At 39.2% G+C, this 24,413-nt stretch overlaps 1 protein-coding gene across 3 annotated transcripts in view; it reads left to right on the top strand.

Moving 5' to 3' along the window:
- Positions 1 to 24,413, top strand: part of csnk1a1 (casein kinase 1, alpha 1) — a 55,664-nt gene that overhangs the window by 15,142 nt on the left and 16,109 nt on the right. For 2 of the 3 annotated variants that reach the window (XM_078550734.1, XM_078550733.1), the window contains exons 4-6: positions 1,750 to 1,848; positions 7,122 to 7,205; positions 19,274 to 19,413. In XM_078550734.1, coding sequence (XP_078406860.1) covers positions 1,750 to 1,848; positions 7,122 to 7,205; positions 19,274 to 19,413 — 323 coding nt within the window. The remainder of the gene's footprint in view (positions 1 to 1,749; positions 1,849 to 7,121; positions 7,206 to 19,273; positions 19,414 to 24,413) is intronic. The other variant, XM_078550735.1, reaches the window with a different exon arrangement.

The following is a 24,413-nucleotide window of genomic DNA, read 5'->3' on the forward strand; positions in this document are numbered from 1 at the left end:
CAAAATAATCCTCTGGTTTTTGCATGTTTTTTGGGGAAATCAACAGTGTTATGACATGGGTGTGTCGTGATCAGAAGACATGAAGAAAAACACACACACATAGGATATATATACGTCACCCTGGCTACTTTACAAAATTTTTATCCTTTTAAAATGGGCAAATGGCTGGACTAACAAAATGACCACATCTGATCACATGATAGTAGCTCTGGAAGTTTCTGAACAGTTTAAAAGTGGACAAAGGCCAACACATCAAACCCCTGGAATGTAACACTGCTTGCATTGTATAAACATCCCAGACAAGCCAACAGAAAGGATAGTGGACAAGGTGTCTGCACCAGACAGCTATGGACAAAGGCAGAGCTATTTATGACTCCTCCTCTCCAACGTTGTGCTCATGATTCTACTGTTACCTGCTCAAAACACAATGGATTTTAACCAAGGGAGTTTCGTTAGCTGAATAGCTCGACCCGAAACTGCCCTATCACCGAGACTTGAGCTGTTTGAATTGCTTTAATTATACAGTTTTCAGATTCCATCTTCACTCTGCTGTTTAGCGTCTGACAGGCTATACAGAAGCAAGCTCTAGTCAGGTTGGGCAACTGGACCCTGCCTAACCTGACTCTGCTGGAAGATTTTTGTATTATTGCCTACAGAATTGATTCAGTCTCTGCGTGCCTACTTCATCTTGGAACATCAACACCGCTGGTCACCTGGAATCTGCGAAAGAGTCCCTCATTGGACTTTGATTCTGGACTCTCATGAAATCATAATTTATATTTTTACCATGGTCTCTTTCCTGAACCCTTTTCTTTCCCTTATCCCTCTTTTATTGTACGAATGCAAAAGGGGACGGACATCTATGAAACCCCATTCCCACATTTTGGATGTCTGTGTGTGTTAAAATAAGCCGGCCCTCTTATTTTACCTTATCTCGCGTTTGCTGTGGGGTCATAAAGAAGTTTAGATTACTCCAAACTGAAGGGTTGGGCAGCATACGCCACCACTTATAAAAGGGGGAAATTGGGGGGAAAAAACTTTTTCTGTTTACGGATGGGTAGTGACGGGAGAAATCAGGGCTGTTCTAAATTAAACCTCCCTCTTGTCCATAACAGGTGTGTATTTGCATACTGATAACTGCACTGGAATCTGAAAGTCTAATGTATGCTTTTTCCTGGGGTTTATTTTGAAACAAATAGAAATAAAAACTGGAATTGGAAAATTCTGCACTATATAGTATCGCAGTGAAGAACGAACCCAGTATTAAGAAATCTCATTGGCATTTGCTGATGTACACACATGCCGGCATAGCCTTGATGGGCTGATTGGCCCTCTTTTGTTCATTAATGACAATATGACTATATACATATCATAATTATCATTCAAGCGTTTGTAATTTTAACATTAAATATTTAAGCATTGACTTGTATGGCTTACTGCATAATAAATACATGTGATTTAGATTGGCAGAGCTTTAAATGGGAAGGCAAAGTACAAAACAAGACAAATGTAATCTCTAAATCTTAGTGCAGTGTTGAACTCTTTTGATGTTTGACAATAGATATTAAAGCATTTTTTTTAGCTTTCTTCATTAATGATTCGTACATGGCAAGCTGTGTATAGTTTTTAGTTCACTATTTTTGTGATATCCATATATGGATATGAAATAGCTTGAGTCTGAAGATAATATGAATGTAAATGTACCTCGTTTATAACAAGTTTTCTCACATTTTGTTTTCTGTTTTTCAGATGATCAGCAGAATTGAATATGTGCATACAAAGAATTTTATTCACAGAGATATCAAACCAGACAACTTTCTAATGGGTATTGGACGTCATTGTAATAAGGTTGGTATTCACACTAATGTATTTCATATATCAGACAGTTTAGCAGAAATCTAATTTAATGGAAAAGACAGCCAAGTTTGAACAGTTGACGTTTTCCTCCAGCAAAAATATACATTATAAATGCCCTCACTGTTTAAAAGGAATTTGTTTTCAATAATACCTTGGATACTTATTTTGCAAACTGTAAATTAGGCTGTTGATTTTACTATGACTCCATTTAATTTTGCATCTGCTATTTTAAAACCTAATCATGAAAATTGCAATAGATGGAGATGTGTACTTCAAAAATAAGACACTCAAAATATGTTATTCCTCTCCTAGCCAATTAAATGGAGACATAAAGCATTAGGAAGTTACGTGGATGTTCTTAAAATAAGGTGTGCTTACTGGTTTTAATTTTACACATCTACATACGAGAGCATGTAAAATAAATGAACAGGTCTTTCACTATCTCCCCCCCCCCCCCCCCCCCCCACAAATAAATAGTAACGGTTTAAAGCCATTCACATAATAGTATTGGGTGCCTGGAGGGTGAAACAACTGAAGTTGGATGCTTGTGTGACACATAGCTGAACTTAAGTACCTGCAGTGGAATTGCTGCATTCAAAATAATAATGAAGCTTCTTAAAAAATTCCACTTGTTAACAGGAACCCACTTAGTTCCTTCTTGAGCTCCATTAATTTATGTTCTGCCAGCTGTGTTGATCTCCTCATACTGGAACCATCCTTTTAATAGAAAAGCTAGTTCTTCACCTTGTAAATAAAACTTGTAAATATGATTCTTTGTGCTGATATTCTGTACAAGTCAGAAGAGCTTACTTTGACCTGAGTTACCAAAACATTTCCTAATTTTAAATGTTCATGTTATATCCTCTGTTTTCTTTTCTTCGAGGAAAGCCCAGAGTAATCCATATTCTCTCAAGACCTAGAATCAACCATGTAACCATCCTTGTAGCCTTTTCACACTCCATATGCATTATAAAGTAGCAATCTGTTACCCTAGATGTGGTCTCTCAATAAGACTCGTCTGAATTTATTATACCCTTTGCTATGTACCCCAACATTCTATTTGTGTTTTTAGCAACCTGGGAATATGAACTGATGTGACCTTTTTGCTGAAATCCCAGAGCACTTTCTTGCCCCAATGCCTGTACATATTCCCACTTAGCACATGATCTGCATTAACCTTTCATTTGCTAATTCTCATGACCCTGAATTTCCTGAATTAAGTCTCGTCTGCCGTTCCTCCCCCCATGGAGATCTTTTAAGTTTGAGCAGTGGTGTTCATAACTTCTTCTCTCGAATTACTTATAAAAATTATAAATCGCAACCTCATCATTGAAATTTGCGACAGTTCACTGGAACTGGCTGTGAACCAGATATTTACCCATGCACTAATATGTTGTTTACCAACCACTTGTCAGTGCACTTTAGTGCATTCCCATTTATCCCATGGGTTGAGACCTTATAAAACCCCGAGTAGTTAAGTAAAAGTTGGAGAAGAGTAACAAAGCTGTTCATTTATTTCACATGGGTGTGCTTGCTTTCCTATTTATTCTAGATAGAAGGTATACGACTAAAATTGTTTTGTATAAAATTCAAGGAGTTAAATGTGTGAATTCTTGTCATTCTTGAAAGATTTGTATAATGGTTCTGGAATGATTAGTGATGTTAATCCCACTTTCATTTCATAACGAATGAAGTTGAGCTTTGTATGTTTGTGTGCTTGATTGAAGTTTGTCATTTTTGAGCTTGAGCAGACAGGCAGCATTGGCAACATTACGCATGCTGCATTTGATGGTATATTTGATCTGTTTATGGGACAGATAACCTTGGAGCGCCAACCAGCTTTTTAAAAAAAAAAATCAAGTTGTTTTTACTAGTCACATTGATATACATCAGCAAAGCATGTCTTTTTTTTACCATTTAGGTGCTGCTAGCCCCTTCAAAAGTGTTTACCAGAGTCTGCCTGTACGAATGCCAACTTGGGCCTATTTAATTTTAATCTTAAAGGAAGATTGTCTGCAGAGAAGTAGTTTTCCCCTCCAGGCAATAAAATTCTTTATTTTAGTCATACCAGAACGACTATATTTTTCTATTTTATTACACAAAACCTGCTATACACCTTATGGGATTTTTTTTCTTATGCGTACAGGTGACATTTGATTTTAAATTATGAAAGGATTTAATTATCTTTTCTCCTAAGATTCTTTCAACAAAGTGGTAACTTGTCGAGGGTGCAGTTCTGTAGGTGTTCCTAGCACGTGAAATAATGATTTTTCATGAGAGTCTGGGCAAAATCTGTCAACAGGCTAGCAATTACTTGTGGAATTTATCATCATAACCCCAACTTAATCTTCATCCAATATCCTCATGTGCACTTTTCAGGAGAAGTTGCTGGTTAGTAAGCAGGAACAGATATTTTATCTTCCATAGTCTGGAGACTAGTTCTATTGTTACTTTTTAAATAAAATTAACTATGACCTGAGAATGAATCTGGAATTTTCATAGCTTTTTTGTGTCAGAACCCTATTTGACAGAAATGCAATTGCCAGCTGAGCCACCGCCATTAATTTTTGAGGCTGTTTCTCTTCCTGCTCAAAGACATAAGTGTGTTTCTGCAGTTTTGTGGATAGAAAGGGCTGCAAGAAAGATGCATTGACTTTTTCTTCCTGCCTTTGGGAAGTATATGACTTTTGCTCAGTATGTGTTTCAACAGTTCGGGTGAAACTAATTCTGCCTGGGAATTTCGGGGGCTAATCCGCCACTCTGGGACCGGGTGGATGTGCCACCTGTTCTAGCAGAATTGAACTTTGACGAGGGAGGAGGCGAGATGAGCTAATTTTGGATTGTTTAAATGAAATCTTGTTACTTATGTCACTGTATTGTAAGTTTTTTGTCAGCAATTTGTTTTGTATCTCAATTATGTCAAAGATTAAATGAAATTTATGGTGTTGAACAGTGTGACTCATTAGTTGCTAGGCTTGATGAAGTATTCATCCCAATTGTTTGCTTAACCAGAGCTGGCATTTAAGCAACATTTTAGTTCAGTTTGCCTCTGTAGTATGACTGCACATAGTGTTGAAATTCGCCCTATTAACAATATAAGCATAATTGCAATATACCTTAAGCAGCAGCTCAGGTTAGCCCAAGTTCGTATGCTCCAGCAGACACACTTCCTTTAATAAAGACCACACTTTTATTAATAAGTATCAGTAAACTGGCATAATACAGTATGGACTACATGATAGATTACAGTGCATTCCTTATTACTGTCAACCTAAAAACCTTTACAGTACAACACAAACTGATTCTGTATTCAAATCCTGTCTTCAGTTCCCTGCTTTCTAGCTACTTTCATATATTGCTGCTATTGACATTTAAAATATCCTCCTTTGGTATTTTCAGACTAGTTTTTGTTCCTGTGAGCTTTCTCTCATAACCATTTTTGTCCAGTTGTGGCCTTGGCCTGACTTAGACTTTCTTATAAAATTTAATTATCTGGACAGCCACAATGTTAACAAACAATTATTCCTTGAATGTTCAAAGATGATTTATCTACCTTGACCTACGGGTAGTTTAACCGTACACAGGAGCTGGGTTCCAGGTTAACTTGGTGGCATATTAGCTGATCTGAGTTGGGCAGCATCTAAGAAGCTGCAGTCGGTCTCAGCACTCTTTATTTGAAAGGTGATTGTCAACCATGATTCTCACCTTGACCCCTCCAGTGATATCTGCATGTGGCTGAATAGCCTCATTCCCTTTCTGCATTCAAGTGTTACTGCAGAGTGACTGCCTTTGGAGTCGTACTGCAGCTTGAAATCAAACTCTTTGAAGGGAAAGAGGGGAAAAAAGTGCATCTTCAAACTCTGGAAGAAAGCTGTTTGCATCCTTTTTATACAAATAGATAGTAAATGATACATGTCCAATATTGACTTGGAATTTAATACAAGGCCATATGTTGTCATAGTTTGCTCTGAATGATTTTGACCATTGCTGACAATGAGACTGTACTGTAAAGAGACATGTTTGTGTCTCATTTTGGGTGGGGGAGGGTGGAGAATGCAGAGATACCAGAAGCCTTGGTTGTCACAGGCTTTTTATATTTGATAAAAGGGAGGATTTGGGTGACAAAATTATAGCAAAAATAAATTGGAAATAACGCAATAAGCAGAAAGCACTGTAGTCTAAGTATTGTGTAGACATATTGTTACTGCTAATAATAACTTGAGTTGTATTGAAAAAATTGTACTTAAAGGAAAAGCAGACAGTTCTGTAGGTGTGACTTGTAAATAATGCGACCAGATCTGTATCTAATTGAGGAGTAATTGTGCCTGTGATCCAGTGATATGCTCATTTTAAAAAAACTAATTTAGCATGCCTATTGCCGAATATTAACCATTCTGAATATTTGACCAAACTATTTTGCCGAAATGCCTTCTACCTCTTCCTTACTGAAGGTCTTGACGTTCATTACATGAAAAAATTTCATTTCAATAACATTTGTAATGCTATTGTGACCTTTAACTTAAAACACTGTAATCCTTGGAAATTGGTAAATTCCATAAGATTCAAACATTCTCCTGTGTAGTAGCTGTTTACTGTATTTGCAATGTCATTAACAATATCAATGAAATCTTGCATTAACAGTAATCTATTGATACCTCCTTTTTGTAATTTTTCATTCTGAATTTGGAGATGCAACAAAATAGTTAAAGCCAGAACCGCAGGATAGCACCATTTTAAGATCATCCAGAATTGTCAGCAGTACCTGAAGGGTTGATAGGTGCATGATACTGATCATCTATCTTCTGACATTGCCTGGGCCCTTTGTAGATTAATAACTTAATTTTAAGGCCACGGGACGTACTTGACTAAGCTTGCCAAATGTCAGCTAATGTACTAATACAGGCACAGTGCTCAGTATTTTTCTTAACTTTCACTTGTGCTGTACCTCCACACAATTTTGCAGATGCACTGTTATAATCGTGTTCCCCTGCACATTAAGCTTTAGATTAAATTGGAGATACTTTATTCTATTCCTGGACATAATTGTTTTTCTAAACTTTTAATGGTTTTTCATTCATTTTGAAAGCACTGTGGTGGTTTTGCTTTTATTGTTTAATTTAGAACACAAAATTGATAGAGCTGATGTTGGGAAGATGGATGGCATTTGGCTGCCCCTTCTTAAAAGCCTCCGTGTTGCCTGTCTGCGCTGGCCTTTCTATGTCAGCAATAATGTTCATGCACTGCCACAATCTTCATTTGTTCAGTGTTTAGAATCTCCAGTGGGGAAGAGGAAAAGAAGCATGACTGTTAGTCCTTCTCACGATCCAGCTTTCTCAGGATTAAATCAGGTCTGAAACTGTCTCCTACTCGAGCCAACCCAAAATTCATTTTTTCCAATCAGATTTAAGGCCACTACCTGTGTTGGCATTATTCAGACATACATGGTAAACGTGTTTGTTTTCTTGCTTGGAAATAAATTTCTAGTTCTGTTCACTTAATTCTTTTCTGGCTATGGTGTGCTATTAGAATTGGGCTGAAGTTTGACCATTTATGTATAACCTTTGATATTTCTTTGTATCTGCACTCATTTTATTTTAGCCTTCCTCCCTTTGACTGAATTCTGGCTGGGAGAAAACAAACACGTTTGTTCGACCCCCTTTGGCACTGGTGCTTGTGAACCAGCTAGGTAGGAGGTGTGTCCACCTTTGAAGCCTGGATTTGTTAGCTTCCCACAGTAAGAACTGGCAAAATGGGGGCAGGTTGGAGTGTTGGCCTTCACTGGGACTCAGACCAGCCACCATGGAGGTGTTGGGTGAGTGCTACTTAGTCACCATGTTGACTATAGTGACTTTACGTTCCTTCATACCCCTGGTAATACTTTAATTGCGACTGGAACTGGCATATAAAGCTTAAATGGGGTTTATATTTTCCAGTGTGAAAGGGCGTTCAACAAAAACAGTTGAAGAGAAGTACTTAGAATTGAATGTTTTTTCCCCTAGACCAACAGATGGCTTATTGAATGAGTAGAAAGAATGTTTTAGTTTCTTGTGATAATTTTTGAGGGATTAGCCTGGATGTTTGGATGAATTGTACCGGTGTCATCTAGCATTGTTTTAGCCGTTTACCAAATGTGTGGAAGTTTGGTTCTGATCTTGCTTCATTATGTTTGGAAAATGTAGGGTGTATGACCACTTTTAAAGCATGTAAAGTATTTCGTTTTGAATAAGCGGATGATTTGTCAGGAAAGTTCTAAACAAGAATGAGAGGAGTATATAAACTTTGATAGAGCAAGTGAACTTTATTGCTAGGAAGAAAATAATCAGGGTCATTGCTAAGAAGAAAAGAGTCAGGGTCAAACAGTATTTGAAGTGTGCTGAATATTAAGCTAACTGCATACTGGAATCAGCGTGTTTGTACGCTTCCAAGCCTGAAGTATTGCTGCTTTTTTTCTCCATTCGTTGTTCCTTAATTAAGCTTGTCTATTTGGCGACTGACAAAATATTTGTCTTCTGATTTGTGGTGTTTGGGTGTGTCCTTCATTTGAATTATGTGGATGAGAATTTTAAAATAAAATACTGTGTGCAATACAGAAGTCTGTTTATTAATATTAAACAAATGCTTTAATTTGTCTGGTCAGATACTTCTGATTGACCTTGTTTGCACCAGCCTATTTTATCTCAACTGGGGGAGTCTATGAAAAGAGGAATTAGAAGGCGAAGTTTGTTCGTACAAATTTTTCCACTGCTTATTCAGTGTGGTAAAAGCAGTGGGATGTACTGATAGGTAGGAATCTTGGAAAAGAAATTGCATTGTTTAATAATGTATTTGTAATATAGGTTTCTCACTGTTAAGTGAGCTGTTACATTAGCAATGAAGGTTACATATCATGCAGGAAGCTTTTTGAACCTTGATTGCTTGTTGTTCACCCATGGCTTGAATTGCAGTCATCCAGCATTTGATCTCAAATCCATTCTTCGAAATTATTTGCAGCATTCTCAAGGCATTTGTAGCAGACGTTTTACGACTCTGCAGATGGGAAGCTTGTGATATTTGGAAGGGTAAACTTCATTAATGAGGCCAAAGCACCTTAATTTTCAAGGGTGTTTGAGCTTGTAAATAAACGGGTGGGGGGAGGGTGGTGGGGGGGCAGAAAATAAACTGGTGAAATGCATAGTTTAGGTATATAATTCCCCTTGTTAATGAGCAGTAATGACTTATTCAGGATTAGTCATGAAGGGGAGATGGTGGGGTAATGTCACTGGATCAGTAATCTAAAAGGCTTGGACACGGGTTCAAATCCCACCACAGCAACTGGTGAGATTTAAATTCAATTAATAAAATCGGGAATTGAAAACTAGTCTCGGCATGGTGCCCATGAAACTATCATCTATTATTGTAAAACCCATCTGGTTCACTAATGTCCTTTTAGGGAAGAAAATCTGCCATCCTTACCCTGTCTGGCCTACATGTGATTGCAGACCCACAGCAATGTGATTTGACTCTTAACTGCCCTGTGAAATGGCCTAGCAAGCCACTCAGTTTAAGGAGAATTAGAGATAGACAACAAATGCTGGCCTTGCTAGCAATGCCCACAGTCCAGTGAAATAATTAATAAAAAAGTCACAACTGCTCTTAACTTTAATGTCCAGTGACCAATTTAATTTAAACTCATCAAACTTTATCACTTTGTTTCCGCATTAAATGTTGACTTGCCCAAAAGTAAGACTTAACTGTCTTAGTTAAAAGGGCAATATATAGCTGCTATACTATTAGTTCTAGTATTTATTGGGTAACTGAAAACATGCAATAAGTTGATCAAATTTTAAAGCAGAAATACAGACATTGGGGCCTGTAATGTAGTGAGCTAGCAGCCTTGACGATCTGTGAATTTTCATTCCTGTAATCTGAAGTCACAGATTTGGTTGCTTAAATTTGACATACTTTGAAGGCATAGTTACCCTTAAATGCACCTGAATTGACACTGATTTCAAAATAGCCATTTTACCTCATGATTGTTTTGGTATATAAATAGGATTGATTTGTTTTCAATTTGCTGATGCCTATATCAATTTAATGTGCGGAGTAGGCATGTTGTCTTAATTTTGCTAGAGCATCGGAATTAATGCACATAGCTTCAAAATGCCACTGTTATGTTTATCTAACAATATCACTTGCTTGGAAGGGTCTAAGCTTCATACTCTCCTTTCAGCACCTCATTTCTGAATTTTTTAGCAAGATGAATAAGGGTCTGCAATGGTCCAATCTTGATTTGATGCATACTTTTCAAATTGGTTTCTCTTTATCATATTTGTTTCTGCCTGCCCCCATATCAGTAGTTCAATTTCTGATTAGATTCTGAAATATTTAATTTATGCTCTTGTAATATAAAAATAAGTGACTGATACAGCTACTGACAGAAGTCTAGCATTGTATTTCTAACTTGTGAAACTCTCGCTAAGTGGTTGCTCAGCCATTTTGACTGCAGAGCTGGTGTTGATTTGTAATTAGAGGGGTATTCTGTAGATTGTGGGTAAATGAACAGAAACTATAACTAGCTTTTTGCATGCTTAAATGTACAACTTTGGCTCTTGCATTCTAGGATCCTTGGACATTGCTTTGTGTAAGCTTTTAACTACATGATTTTGAGAGAAACCCTTCTCAACAAATGCATAACATTTGATGCCAAATGTTTTGACAGTGATCCGAGTTGAGCGGATAATTTGACTACTCATTTATATTAACCTTGACCTGCACATTTCCTGAAGTTGCATGTTTAGAAATAAATTTAACTGACGGGCTATGATGAATTTGCTTTAGGACTGAATTAGCACTCCACATGGGTGAATGGTTTCATTTTAAATGTGATTATAAAGCTATCTTGAGGTACAAATTCCAAGATAAATTTGAAATTTATGCTTGCTAAAGCCAAAACGTGTAAATGTTTATTTCTAGGGTGGCTAAGCACAATGTGGTTTTACTTGAGCAACCTTTAAGAGAGTAATAGAACTGAGATTGTTTAGTAGACAGGAAGGTAAATGACTACCCTGACTTATCACTCTGGTTGGCAGATCATAAGCCAGTTGATGAATTTTCAGAAGGTTTAAAAGTTTTTAGTATACCCAAGAGTGCTTTGGAAACCTATGGCTTTTGCAGAGACCCTCAGTAGTTAACAATTTGTTCTCAGTTAATTTTTAAATCTCCTTACTCGTTGTCACATTGTGTAGATAACTAAAAACAAGGTGAATGTAAAAGGGATGATTAAGTAGAATTGGGCCTACTTGTTGCCATTTTTGATCACAAAATTATCATATATCAATGTAAAAAGAACTCAAATTTATGGGCAGAATCTTCTGCCTGGTGGGCTGTTTGGGAGTGGGCGCGGAGCCAATCGCTGCCCGTGATCGGCTGCGCATCATCATTTTGCGTGGGCGGGCCAGTTAAGGCCCGCCCAGCGCGTCGCATGCCCAGTAGCGCTCAGCGCTACCTGTGCAGGCGGGGGGAGGAGGAGGAGGGTGAGTCAGGGCCTGCGCTCTTTCGCTCATGCACACGAAAGGGCACAGAAATCTCCCTGAGGCATGGAGTTGCCTCAGGGAGATTAAGTTCAATTTGAAAGTTTTCTTTATTTTAAAACTTAAATTTATTTAGATATGTCCCCCTCATGAGACAGTGCCACATGAGCTGGGGCATGTTTATGAAATGTGTAAAAAATATTTATTAACTTAATGAAACTTTCATGAAACTTCGCCCTGCCCGTGGATGAGGTTTTGTGAAAAATATGAAGGCCGCTTGGGATCTTTGCCTGCCCTCCAACCTTAAGGTTGGACGGACAGCGTTCATAATTAGTTTTTTAATGGCCTTAACAGGCCTTTGACAGTTCAGCGGGTGCGCAGCCGCCGAACGGAAGATTGGAATGACGCGTGGTGACATCTGGACGCATGCCCGATGTCACCACACGTCATTTTAGGCCTCGGCCTCCACATGCCAACGAGAAAATTGTGCCCTATGTATTGGCTGATGATACAAAGATGGGCATTGGAAGCAATTTAGATAGAAGCATAAAAAATATCTGGAGGAATAGAAACACAAGAGGGTAGAAGTTATGCTTCAGCAATCCAAAGCTCTGGTCAGACCACACCTGGAGTAATGTAAACAGTTCTGCGCACTAAACCTTAGTGAAGATATATTGGCCTGGGAAGGACTGCATTATAGATTTAGCAGAATGATACCTGGACTCAAAAGGTTAAATTAAGAGGAGAAATTAAACTAAGCTTGTATTCCTTGTCATTTCAAAGTTTTAAGGGGTGGTTTGGTCAAAGTTTTCAAGATGTAGGGAACAGGACAGATAGAGAAATTATTTCCACTATTTGGGAAGTCTAGGATAAGGGGTCTTAGTCAAAAATTTAGAGCCAGTCTTTCAGGTGTGAAATTAGGAAACGCTTCTTCATGCAAACAGTGATAGAAGGTTGGAGCTCTCCTCTGCAAATAGCAATTGATGGCAGGTCAATTGTTAATTTTAAAACTGAGATTCATTTATTAGCCAGATGTATGGGCCAAAGGCGGGTATATGGAATTAAGTTGCAGATCAGACATTGAATGGCAGAACAGGCACAGATACGTCACCAGAAAATCCTTTTTGGTGATGTTTGGTCGAGAGCTAAATGCTGGCCAGGAGACCAGTTGAATTCGCTCAGAATAATGTGAATGGATCATTTACCTTCACCTCAATTTACCATTTCATCCAAAAGATGACACTACCTCTGCCAGCATCATACACTCATCTCTCTGGAAAGAGACTTGAACGCACAACTCTCTAACTCGGGCAAGAATGTTACCGCTGAACCAAATATAACACTTATAAATGTACGTTGTGCCTTCCATATTATAAATCTGAGGGCACCAAAATTAAAAATGTGTGTGCATGAAAATTTCCATTTGAATTAACTTAATTGGAACTGCAAATTGCAGAAAATTCCTTCAGCTATTCAGGCAACTTGTGTTGTACCTTTCCAAATAGAAAATTGCGGTGCATTGTAGCTCCCTAGTAAAATTAACATCACTGAATACTTCATGAATGAAAAAATTGTAAATTCTGTATGACATTTAATGTAAAAGTAGGGAGGGGGGGTGGCATTTGTTAAATATGTCTGCATTATTTATGTTGGGGAAGAATTTACTTCGTTGCCCAGAGTTGATCAATCAGTCATAGTAAGGTGACATTAGCAATCAAGTAGTAGTAGTAACTTCCACCCTTTAGAGAAAAAAATATTTGCACTGATACAGCACCTTTCGCAATCTCAGGACACTCCAAAGCCCTATACAGCCACCTAAACACTTTTTTGAAGTGTGGTCACTATTGTAATGTAGGGAACCTGGAAGCTAATTTGCACACAGCAAACTCCCAGACAAAGCAATTTATTAATGACTTTTTTTCCTGATGTAGATTGTAGGATAAATATTGACCAGGATAACTGCTAGCTCTTTGAAATATGTTATAGGGTCTTTAACATCATCTGAAAGGGCAGATGGGACCTCAGTTAAAAATCACACTTGAAAAATGGTGCCTCCAACAGAGCACCACCCCCTCCTTGGATGCTATTAATCTTGAGCACTAGATTCTGTGCTCAAGCCTTTGAAGTGGCACTGAACTCGAGCGAATGTGCTATTACTGAAAGTCCAACAAACAAAATCATACAGTGCAGCACTAGAGATTAGTCTTTCAGACAGTGAAGGAAAAGCTTATTTTTTTGCGTAGCTAAATCAAATTTTAGACCAAAAAGTTAGGTTAAATATTAAGATTATAAAGAGCTGAGAAATTTTCATTTGGTTTCAGCATATTGATTATACATATGCAACAGTTTTTTATTGGGGGTTGGAGGGCGAGCCTACGCAGCTCTTTTTTTATAATTTGGATATATATCTATATCAATAATAGCAAGCTACAATATATGGAGTTGAAAAACTTGTGATTTGGATTAAATATTCAAACTTCAGTCTGTCACTGATGTTTATATTTATTGATGGCACTGGAGCAACATTCAAACTGTGATGCAGTGCAGCCTCACTTCACAGTTGAGGCAATTGTGGTGCTTGGGAAGAGGCTTGTGGCTTGATGAAATAAACCATATTCCGGAATACTTGATATCAATTCCTAGTTGATGCCAGGACCTTGGTACAAGCGAACAGTTATTGACCATATTGGATTCCTATCTGTTCCATCCAAGGAGAAATTCTAATAGGCCAGATGAGCAGTAGCTCTCTTTTCGATAGATATGGATAGTGACCTGTTAGAAGAGGGATGAGGCCAGTGGCACTTTCCAAGCAGCCTTGATGTCATTCAAAATAGGGCTCAGTTTTACTATGGGAGTGGTAGTATTACTATGCATGCTGGAGTAGAGGAGTCTGCATTCTCATAGTTTTGGACTGGTTACTATATATTTAGCTAAACCGGCAGCATTGTCAATTTAGTCTGCACAGAAAACTTTAGTATGTTTGGTGACTAGCTGAATTCTATTCACTGATGTTCACCTTTTGTGCTTAGGATAAATTCCTACAGACGTGGTCTAACTTGCATATTGCCAGTTATTTTAATTCCTAGGTTTTTCTCCTGTGTCTGAACCTGGGTCAGTGCAGCTGTTAGAGGTGCCTAGCAATGGCAAATAATTATGGAGCTACTGAATAATTTGATGGATCTGTTTCTCTGCCTCCATTCCCAAATGATTGTGACCTTTTAAGTTTTCAAGCTCGGGACATTATTTTACCCTTCCCTACCTTTTTCTTTGAGCTCCCTTGGGAGGGGGGAGACCAGGTTTGGTAGGAAATGGTGACTTACCACCTTGGATCTTTCCTGGGATGTATATAATGGGCATTTGCACTTGTGACTATGTACTTTTTTTTAAACACGAAAATGTGGCTCAGCTGGACATCATCCAATTTTCCACCCACTGTGTACAATATTGTATGAATAATAACTACCTTCCTGAATTTGCAAATGTCTTGAATTAGATCTCTCTATCCATATAGCTGAAGTGCTAGTGTGGCATATTCTTGCCCCCTGGAAATTGATTCTTGATGCCGGGTGCATTTCATTGAATGAACCTGATTTAACAATTTAGTATTCCACATTTTAAGACCTGAACAGAATGCACAATATATTGTTTTCCATATGAACCTTCACCCTTCATCCTGAAGGGTGAGTCATTGTTGATTTGAACTTTTCAAGCGTTATATGCAAACATCATTTGAAATGGATTGAATGTTGTCCTCTAACACTGTTCAGTTCATTTTATATATGTTAATGTCGCTGCACAATTGCCCGGATGTGCAGTGAAATCTAAAATTTAGGTGGCATGATATAAAATCTAGGATATTATGAACAGAAATAACATGGAGCTGATGGAGACCTAGGTTTAAAATATCGGTTGCCCAATTAAATATTACTGATTGTATCAACTAAATTTTGGGGTATACAAGATTGATCAAAACTGGTATTGCAGTTTATAGGTAAAAGTAATTGAGCCAAAGAATGACTGACAGTGTTATGACGAAATTGTTATAGAGCTGAACATTGTGCAAATTGTACTTCCATTGGTGTGAAACCAATTAGTGTGTTGTCATTCAGCTTGTTTAGCCAAGTAGCCATTCTTGGTACTAATCTAAATGGTGATAATTGGCAGGCTATCTGAACATGGAATTGGAACTGAGCATAGTTCTATTCTTGCTCAATGCTCATACGTGCAGCAGGAGTCGCTGCTCAGTGGTTAGAACCGTAGGCAGCTGTTTTCCTGGGTGCCAACAACAGATCACTTTAATTTCTAAAATTCTATTAAGTCTTTTGGTATGTACAGCGCCGTGCTGCACTGGGTAGCATGGTTAATTTGTTTGGCCATCACAGGGTTAGGAAAGTCACCTTGGGATTCAGTGGCTAACCTTGGACAGAGATGCTAAATCTAGAGGGAGTGAATGAATATTGAAACTTTAGGTCAGTTGAGCTTGATGTGGAAATATTACTCAGATGAATGTGAGGAAAAGGTTATTGTAGTCCATTTGCTGTCATTACCTTAGTTTACTTAATGTTAGGAATCTGTGTGTTAATCATATAAAATTTGAATGACCTCCATGTGCAATTTTATGGTTTTCTTTTTCATTCGCAAATCTGAATATGTAAGCAAACTGCACAAGCAAAAAGTAATGGAATAATTACGTTTTTGACCATTACCTGAAGTGTTTAGGAGATTCAAACGGGAAGAGGAGAGAAACATGAAGAATATGGCATCTCCTAACATGAGAATTGCTGACGTATCCCCTGGGCCACTAAAGGAAGCCTTTGGCCTCCCCATGGCCTAGGTGACTGCCCCCATTCTCTCCCCCCCCCCCCCGCCCCACCATTTTGCCAAGTGACCAGCATGAGTCAAAACCCCTTTTAAAGAAGAGGGGTATTCTTTCCAAGTTGTTTGTTTTATGGGCATTAATTTTCTGAAACATTTTTTAAAATAAAAAATCAAGCTAATGTGCTCTAAAATTGAGAAATCATGTTTAACCAATTTATTAGAGTTCTTCGCAGGAGTAACGTGCTGTGGCTAAAGGGGAGACATACTGCACTTGGATTTCAGAAGGCATTTGATAAGGTGCCACATCAAAGCTTGTTGTGGAAAATAAAAGCTCATGGTGTAGGGGGTAACACATCAGCCTGGATAGAGGATTAGATTAGCTGGCTGGCAGAAAACAGTATGCATAAATGGGCCTTTGGCAGGGTGTGATTAATGGGGTCCCGCAGGGGTCTGTGCTGGAGCCTCTACTTTTTACAAGTTACATCAATGACTTAAATGAAGGGAGCGAATGCATAGTAGCTAAATTTGCAGATGAAGCAAAGATAGATAGGAAAGTATGTTGTGAAGAAGACGAGTTTGCAGATGGATATAGATAAGTTGAGTGAATGGGTAAAAAATATGGCAAATTATGGTACCTCACAGTACCTTTTATAGTGCAGAAGGAGGCCATTTGGCCCACCTGCACTGGCTGTCTGAAAGAGTATTTCACCTAGTCCCATTCTCCTGCCTTATCCCTTTAACCTTGCAAATTTTCTCTTTTCAGGCAGCAATCCAATTCCCTTTTGAATACCTCGATCAAACCTGCCTCCACTACCCTTTCAGGAAGGTTGTTCCAGACTCCAACCATCCCCTGGGTGAAAAAGTTTTTTCTTGCATCACATTTACCCTTTTGCCAATTATTTTGAATCTGTGCCCTCCAGTTCCTGATGTTCCCTTGAGTGGGAACAGTTTCTTACTATTTACCCTGTCCATACCCCTCAGGATCTTGAATATCTCTTATCAAGTCTCCTCTCAGCTACCTTTCCTCTAAGGAAAACAGTCCCAACCTCTCCAATCTATCCTCGTAGCTACAGTTCTTCATCCCGGGAATCATTCTTGTGAATCTCCTCTCTACTCTCTCCAATGACTTCACACCCTTCCTCAATTATGACACCCAGAAGGGGATGCAGTACTCCAGATGAGGCCTAACTAGTGTCTTATACAAGTTCAACATGACCTCCTTGCTCTTGTACTCAATGTCCCTATTAATAAAATCTAAGATACTATATGCTTCCCCCAATTTGGAACTTTTACTCCTGTTCTTTGTCCTTACCTATAATGATACTAAATCTAACTTTATTATGGTCACTATCTCCAAAATTGGCTCCCATCGCTACGTCATCCACTTGCTCAGCTAAGATTAAATCTAGAATTGCACCCCCTCTTGTTGGGCTTGTAACATGTTGGCTAAAAAAGTTCTCTTGAATGAAGTTCAAGAATTTTGCACCTTCACACTGTTCATATCCCAATTGAAATTAGGGCAGTAAATAGTCCCTAATGATTACTGCCCTATTGTTTTTGCAGTCAGAAACCTGTCTACATATTTGCTCTTCTAACTCCCTTCTGCTATTTGGCGGTCTGTAATATATGGCTGCCCCTTTTTTATTTGAGCTCAACCCCTATGCCCTCATTTGATGCTTCATTTAGTATATCATACCTCCTCACAGCTAGTCACATTTGGCCAAATGCTGCCTTGATGTCAAGGGCAGTCACACTCACCTCACCGCAGCATGCTATACCTATGGAGTATAATGTGGGAACATGGCAGGAAGAATAAAAAGCAGAGTATTACTTAAATAGAGAAAACTGCAGAATTCTGAGGTGCAGAGGGATCTAGGTGTTCTTGTGCATGAGTCACAAAAAGTTAGTATGCAGGTACAGCATGTAATCAAGAAGGCTAATGGAATGCTATCTTCTATTACTAGAGGAATTGAACATAATAGTAAGGATGTTTTGCTTCAGTTATACTGAGCATTGGTGAGACTGCATCACAAATGCTGTGTGCAGTTTTGGTCTCCTTATTTAAGAAAGGATGTAAAGGTGTTGGAGGTGGTTCAGAGGAGGTTTACTAGATTGATAACCGGAATGAGTGGGTTGACTTAAGAGGATAGGTTAGATAGGGTGGCTTGTTTCCACTTAGAGTAAGAGGTGACTTGATTGAAGTATATAAGATCCTGAACGGTCTCGATAAGGTGTATGTGGAAAGGATGTTTCCTCTTGTGGGTGAGACCAGAGCTAAGGGGCACTGTGTTAAAATTAGGGGTTGCTCTTATAGGACAGAGATGAGAGTTTTTCTAAGACTTGCGCAACTTTGGTACTCTCTGCCTCAGGGCAGTGGAAGCAGCGTCACTGAATTTCTTTTAAGACAGAGGTAGATTCTTGTTAGGCAAGGGAATCAAAAGTCATCAGAGGTAGATGGAAATGGAGAACTCAACACAAACAGATCAGCCATGTTCTTATTGAATGGCGGAACAGGCTCAAGGGGCCAAATGACCTACTTCTATTTCATATGCTTCTAAATGGCTATTTTGAACTGTTTTTTGTAGCTTTAGCTTAGATTCTCTCTGTTAGTAAATATGCTTTTAACCAAATTGGAAATCATATAGGCAGAGGACCTCAGTAATAAAAGTTTGGAGGAAAATATTTGTGTTTTTAACCATGTTCCTGAAAAATGAAGCACCTTGATCACTAAATCAGGCCCTTCTCTCTTGACTTCAAGGTCTTTTCAGATTTGCTATAATGCATGCTAACATTTTTCTCCTTTTAAAGAAGAAAATGATTATAATGTTGCAGGGTGGAGTGGGGGGACAAATTGTGAACGCCAACGATAGGTGTGATTGCTTGCATGAAGAGTGAGAATCTTCATATTTTAGATAAAGCGAAGCCTAATTTGAATTTCCTATTTTGTACCTCACCTGCTGACCCACTCCACTGTGCAAGTTATGCGATATTATCATTTTGCTATTTAATTAAGCAAAACATATCATATATTGCAAAGTTGAAGCTAATGCTGAATTTCACTTTATATTGTCTTGTACTTCATATTACAGCTGTTTCTGATTGACTTTGGTTTGGCCAAAAAATACCGTGACAACAGGACAAGACAACACATACCATACAGGGAAGACAAAAATCTTACAGGAACAGCACGATATGCCAGCATCAATGCACATCTAGGTATTGAACAGAGGTAAGGCATTTAATAATATCTTTAATATTACAATTATTGTTGTTTTGGGTTGGAAGGGATGGAGGTTCAAGGTGGTGGCAGCAGCAGCTGAATGGATGGTCCCCTTCCTGGTGACAAAAGGATCTGTCAATTCATTGTTTTTGTTGGAGGTGAGAGTGAAGGAGATTGGGGGAGAGATGTAAGGATACGTTTTATAGGAGAAAAGCTAGGAATGACTTTTCATCACCAGGATAACCTTGGAGCAGTTTTGTCAGGGCAGTGAGGGCTGGTAGAGCTTGTTGTAAACCAATAGATCTGGTGATGGATTGCTGAACCATTTGTGTGCAGGGAAATACTCCAGTTTACATCTTAGACTTGAGGGAATGAAGATATGCACCTTGGTGGGGGAGTGAGTGGGTGGGAGAAGTGAATGTTTTGAGGATGGGAGAATGAACGATGGAAGTGTTAAGTAAATCAGCAACTGCAGTGGTATTATAGCAAATACAGGGCAAAAATAGGAAGTAGGAAATTTGAAGTGTAACTTTTTTGTGAGTTTGGATGCAGAAGGGCCTTGCCAGTGATTTGAGGCTGGGAGTCGTAAGGCAGTGCAAGATGGTGAGGCCATGATAGCAATATAGAGTTTAAAGTGGCTAAAAGTTTTAGATATTTGTTGTAATTGTTAGAGAAACAAGTCCACAACTTTTTTCTCATTCCTTGGATGTGTGTATTGCCAGCATTTGTTACCGGTTCCTTTAGAAAAGCTGATGGTGAGCTGTCATCTTGAACGACTGTAGTCTGTAGTCCAAGGATTTTGACCCAATGACACTGAAGGAATAGTAATGTAGTTCCAAGTCGGGATAGTTTGAGACTTGGTAGAGAGTTTGGTGGTGATGAGTTCCCATGCCACCTGCCCTTGTTACTTCTAGGCAACAGAGGTTGCTGCTGTAGCAACCTTGAGTTGTTGGAGTGCATCTTGTGGAAGGTACCCAGTGTAGCTACACTGTGCCGATCACGCAGGGAGTGAATGGATAGAGTGCAAGTCGAGCAGAATGATTTGTTCTAGATTATTTTTTATTCTTCCATGGGATGTGGGTGTCACTGGATAGACCAGCATTTATTGCCCATCCCTAATTGCCCTTGAGAAGGTGGTGGTGAACCGCTGCAGTCCGTATGGTGTAGATGAACCCTTGGTGCTGTTAGGGAGGAAATTGCAGGGTTTTGACCCAGGAATAGTGAAGGAACAGCAATATAATTCCAAGTCAAGATGGGGTGTGGTTTGGAAGGGAACTTGCAGGCAGTGGTGTTCCCATGCATCTGCTGCCCTTGTCCGTCTAAGTGGTAGAGGTTGCAGGCTTGGAATGTGCTGTCGAAGGATACTTGGTGAGTTGCTGCAGTGCATCTTGTAGATGGTACACAATGATGCCACTGTGTTGGTGATGGAGGGATTGGATTTTGAAGGTGGTGGAGGGGGTGCTAATCAAGCAGGCTGCTTTGTCCTGCATGGTGTTGAGCTTTTTGTGTCATTGTGTCTAGGCAATTGGAGAGTATTCTATCACACTCGAGTTGTGCCTTGTAGGTGGTGGACAGGCTTTGGGGAGTCAGGAGGTGAGTTACTCACTGATGAATTACAGTATTTATATGGCTGGTCCAGTTCAGTTTCTGATCAATGATAACCCCCAGAATGATGTTAGTGGGGGATTCAGCGATGGTAATGCCATTGAATGTCATGGGGAGATGGTTGGGTTCTCTCTTGTTGGAGGTGGTCATTGCCCGGTACTTGTGTGGCGTGAATGTTACTTGCCACTTGTCAGCTCAAGCTTGGATATTGTCTAGGTCTCGCTGCATATGGATATGGACTACCTCTGTATCTGAGGAGTCGCAAATGGTGCTGAACATCCCAATTTCTGACCTTTATGGAGGGAAGGTCATTGAAGTAGCTGAAAATGATTGGCCTAGGACACTACCCTGAGGAACTCCTGCAGTGATGTCCTGGGACTGAGATGATTGACCTCCAAAAACCACAACTGTTTGTCTACTGCATGTTGTTTATGCTGTTTGGTATGCATTATGTCGACCTTGAGTGTTGTTGGAGCTATATTCATCCAGGCAAGTGGAGAATTTTCCATCGCGTTTGTGACTTGTGCCTTGTTGATTGTGAAAATGCTTTGGGGAGTCAGGTTGTGAGTCAGCTGCCACAGAATTACCAGCCTTGGACCTGCTCTTGTAGCGTCAGTATTTATATGGCTGGTCCTGTTCAGTTTCTGGTCACTGATAACCCCCAGGATTGTGATGGTGGAGGCTTCAGTAATAATGCCAAGGAGAGATGGTTAGATCCTCTTTTGCTGGAGATGGTCTTTGCTTGGCATTTGTGTAGCACAGATGTTACTTGCCACTTATCTGCCCAAGCCTGAATGTTGTCCTGGTGTTGCTGCATATGGACACCCACTGTTTAAGTACCTGAGGAATTGTGAATGGAACTGAACACTGCAATCATCAGCAAAGATGGCCACTTCTGATCTTTATGATGGGAAGGAGGTCATTTGTGGAAGCAGCTGAAGGTGATTAAGACAGGGACGCTTGACCCGTGAGCTCCTCTAGCGATGCCCTGGGCCTGAGATGGTTGGCCTCCTTTGTGGTGGTATGACTGCAGACAGTGGAGAGTATCCTGATTTTCATTGACTTCAATTTTACGAGGTCAACTGCTGCCTTGATGTCTCAGGCAGTCAATCTCATCTCACTACTTTTTTCAACGTTTGAGCCAAGACTGCAATGAGGCCTGGAGTAATGGTTTTGGCGGAACCCAAACTGTTGCTGAGCAGGTAATCGCTAAGTGCTGTTGGAAACATCTTCCATTACTTTGCTGATTGATACTAGACTGTACCATTAATTCATTGGATTGGAATTGTCCTTTTTTGTGGGCAATTTTCCACTTGACCAAGTAGATCCCAATATTGCAGCTGACCTGGAAATGGTTTGTTTAGGGAAAAAGCTAATCCTGGAGCACAAATCTGCATTGAAGCTGGCATGTTGCCAGGCTCCATAGTCTTCCTGTATCTAATGTGGTCAGCCATTTCTTTATCACATGGAGTGAATCAAATGCTGTGGACGAAGATGGATCATCCACTCAGCAGTTCTGGCTGAAAATAGCACCAAATGCTGCTGCCTTGTATTTTTTACCACTGTGCTTGGCTCCACTATCATTAAGGATGGAGATATTCATGGAATCGCCATCTGTTTAATTGTTGGCCAGCATTCATGATTGTTTGTGATAGGACTGCAGAGATTTGATCTGATCCATTGGTCATGGGATCACTTACCTCAATCAATGTCATGTTGTTTTCACCATTTAACATGCATGTTGTTTTCACCATTTAACATGCATGTTGTAACTTCACCAGTTTGGTATCTAATTTTTGGTATGTTGACTAATTGTCGTATTTCCCATTTTCTTGAATGTGCTCAAATAATTTTTTAAAAACCTTTGTAAACAATTTTGGCAGAATAAGTTTCTCCAGAATAAAGTGGAATAAAATCAATTTAGTGGGTGTATTTCATTCACTTAAAACCAAAAAATGTAATAGTATGTATGGGCATGACTGGTTACTAATTAGCATTGGAATTTGTGACAATTTAATTTTCATTTTGTTTGGATGTGGGGTTTGAAAAAGGCAAACTGCTTTTTCTAAATTAAATTTATCCCAACAATCTGGTAGTCACTTGAGATTTATTGAGAGCCTTGAAGGTTGCTTTTTCCACTGAAGATAGGAGATGTTGGCCTTTTAACTATACCTAATATGCCTACAAAGATTCCTTGGTTGCTTTAGCCATTGAAATTCTTTTCATAAAATGGCTTACCAGCCTCTGGCTGTTTTGGGTTTGTCAGCTGAGGAATAGAATAAAGCATTCTGGGGTGCTGTTTGTAGATTTTTAGCTATACTTGTTTGTACTGACTTGATTTAATATTAAAAACAATTCAGGAATCCAATTGCACTGCATCCAAACTACCTCTAAAGATGACGAGACAGCACTGAATGTTGTTTTGCCTACTAATTCAATAGTGCTTTGCATGCAGTAGTTTGGGACAGATATTCTAGTCCATGTTCGTATTAGGGTCACTTTTGTCTAGTTTAAAAACGTTGGAATTAATGAATGGCATCTTTAAATTGGTATCATTTTTATTTGGAATTTCTTCATGTTTTCCCTTCCTTGGTTGAAATGCAAGAAACAGATGAAATTGGTATAGAGGGCTCAATTATTTTTAGCTTCACTGCTTTCCCAGCTATAGCCAAGAAAGATGGTGGATTGGGTGGGGGCAGTGTTTCATGGCTTGTTGAAAACAGTGGAGATTTATTTTAAAGATTATCACAGGATCATAGTGTAGTCAGTGTGTCTGTACTGACTTGAAGTTTATAGCAGTTCTTTTTCAACATCTGTAATGATTTTATAATGCCAAAGTGGGTATAGCTTGAGGTAAAGAATGAAATTGGTGTCAGCGAAAGTAGCAATAGATACTAAAACTTTACTTGGAGTTAAAAAAAAGTTTTAGGCAGATGCTAGGCCTTGTTATGAGTTTAAAAAAAAGAATGGGCTAATCAAGTGAGCTTTTGCTAGTAGCTTGGCACAAGCCAGCTGTTGCCTAACTAGAATTGAAAGGAGCACAAATACTCTGCATTTTTTACAATCAGGCCAACTAAATGCCTGCTGGATGGGGATATTTTCATTATCAAGCACTTGCCTACAAATGCTTCTAAAAATTCAAAGATATTGCTGGTTATGCTTTGCATGGGACCTCTATCTTTTTAATTCATTTGTGGGATGTGGGCTTCGCTGGCTAGGCCAGCATTTATTGCCCATCCCTAATTGTTCTTGAGAAGGTGGTGACGAGCTGCCGCCTTAAACTGCTGCAGTCCATGTGGTGTAGTTACACCCACAGTGCTGTTAGGGAGGGAGTTCCAGGATTTTGACCCAGTGACAGTGAAGAAACGATGATATATTTCCTGGTCAGGATGATGTGTGGCTTG

The sequence above is a fragment of the Cetorhinus maximus genome, chromosome 10 (genome assembly GCF_964194155.1).
Source record: "Cetorhinus maximus chromosome 10, sCetMax3.hap1.1, whole genome shotgun sequence".
Lineage (NCBI taxonomy): Eukaryota > Metazoa > Chordata > Chondrichthyes > Lamniformes > Cetorhinidae > Cetorhinus > Cetorhinus maximus.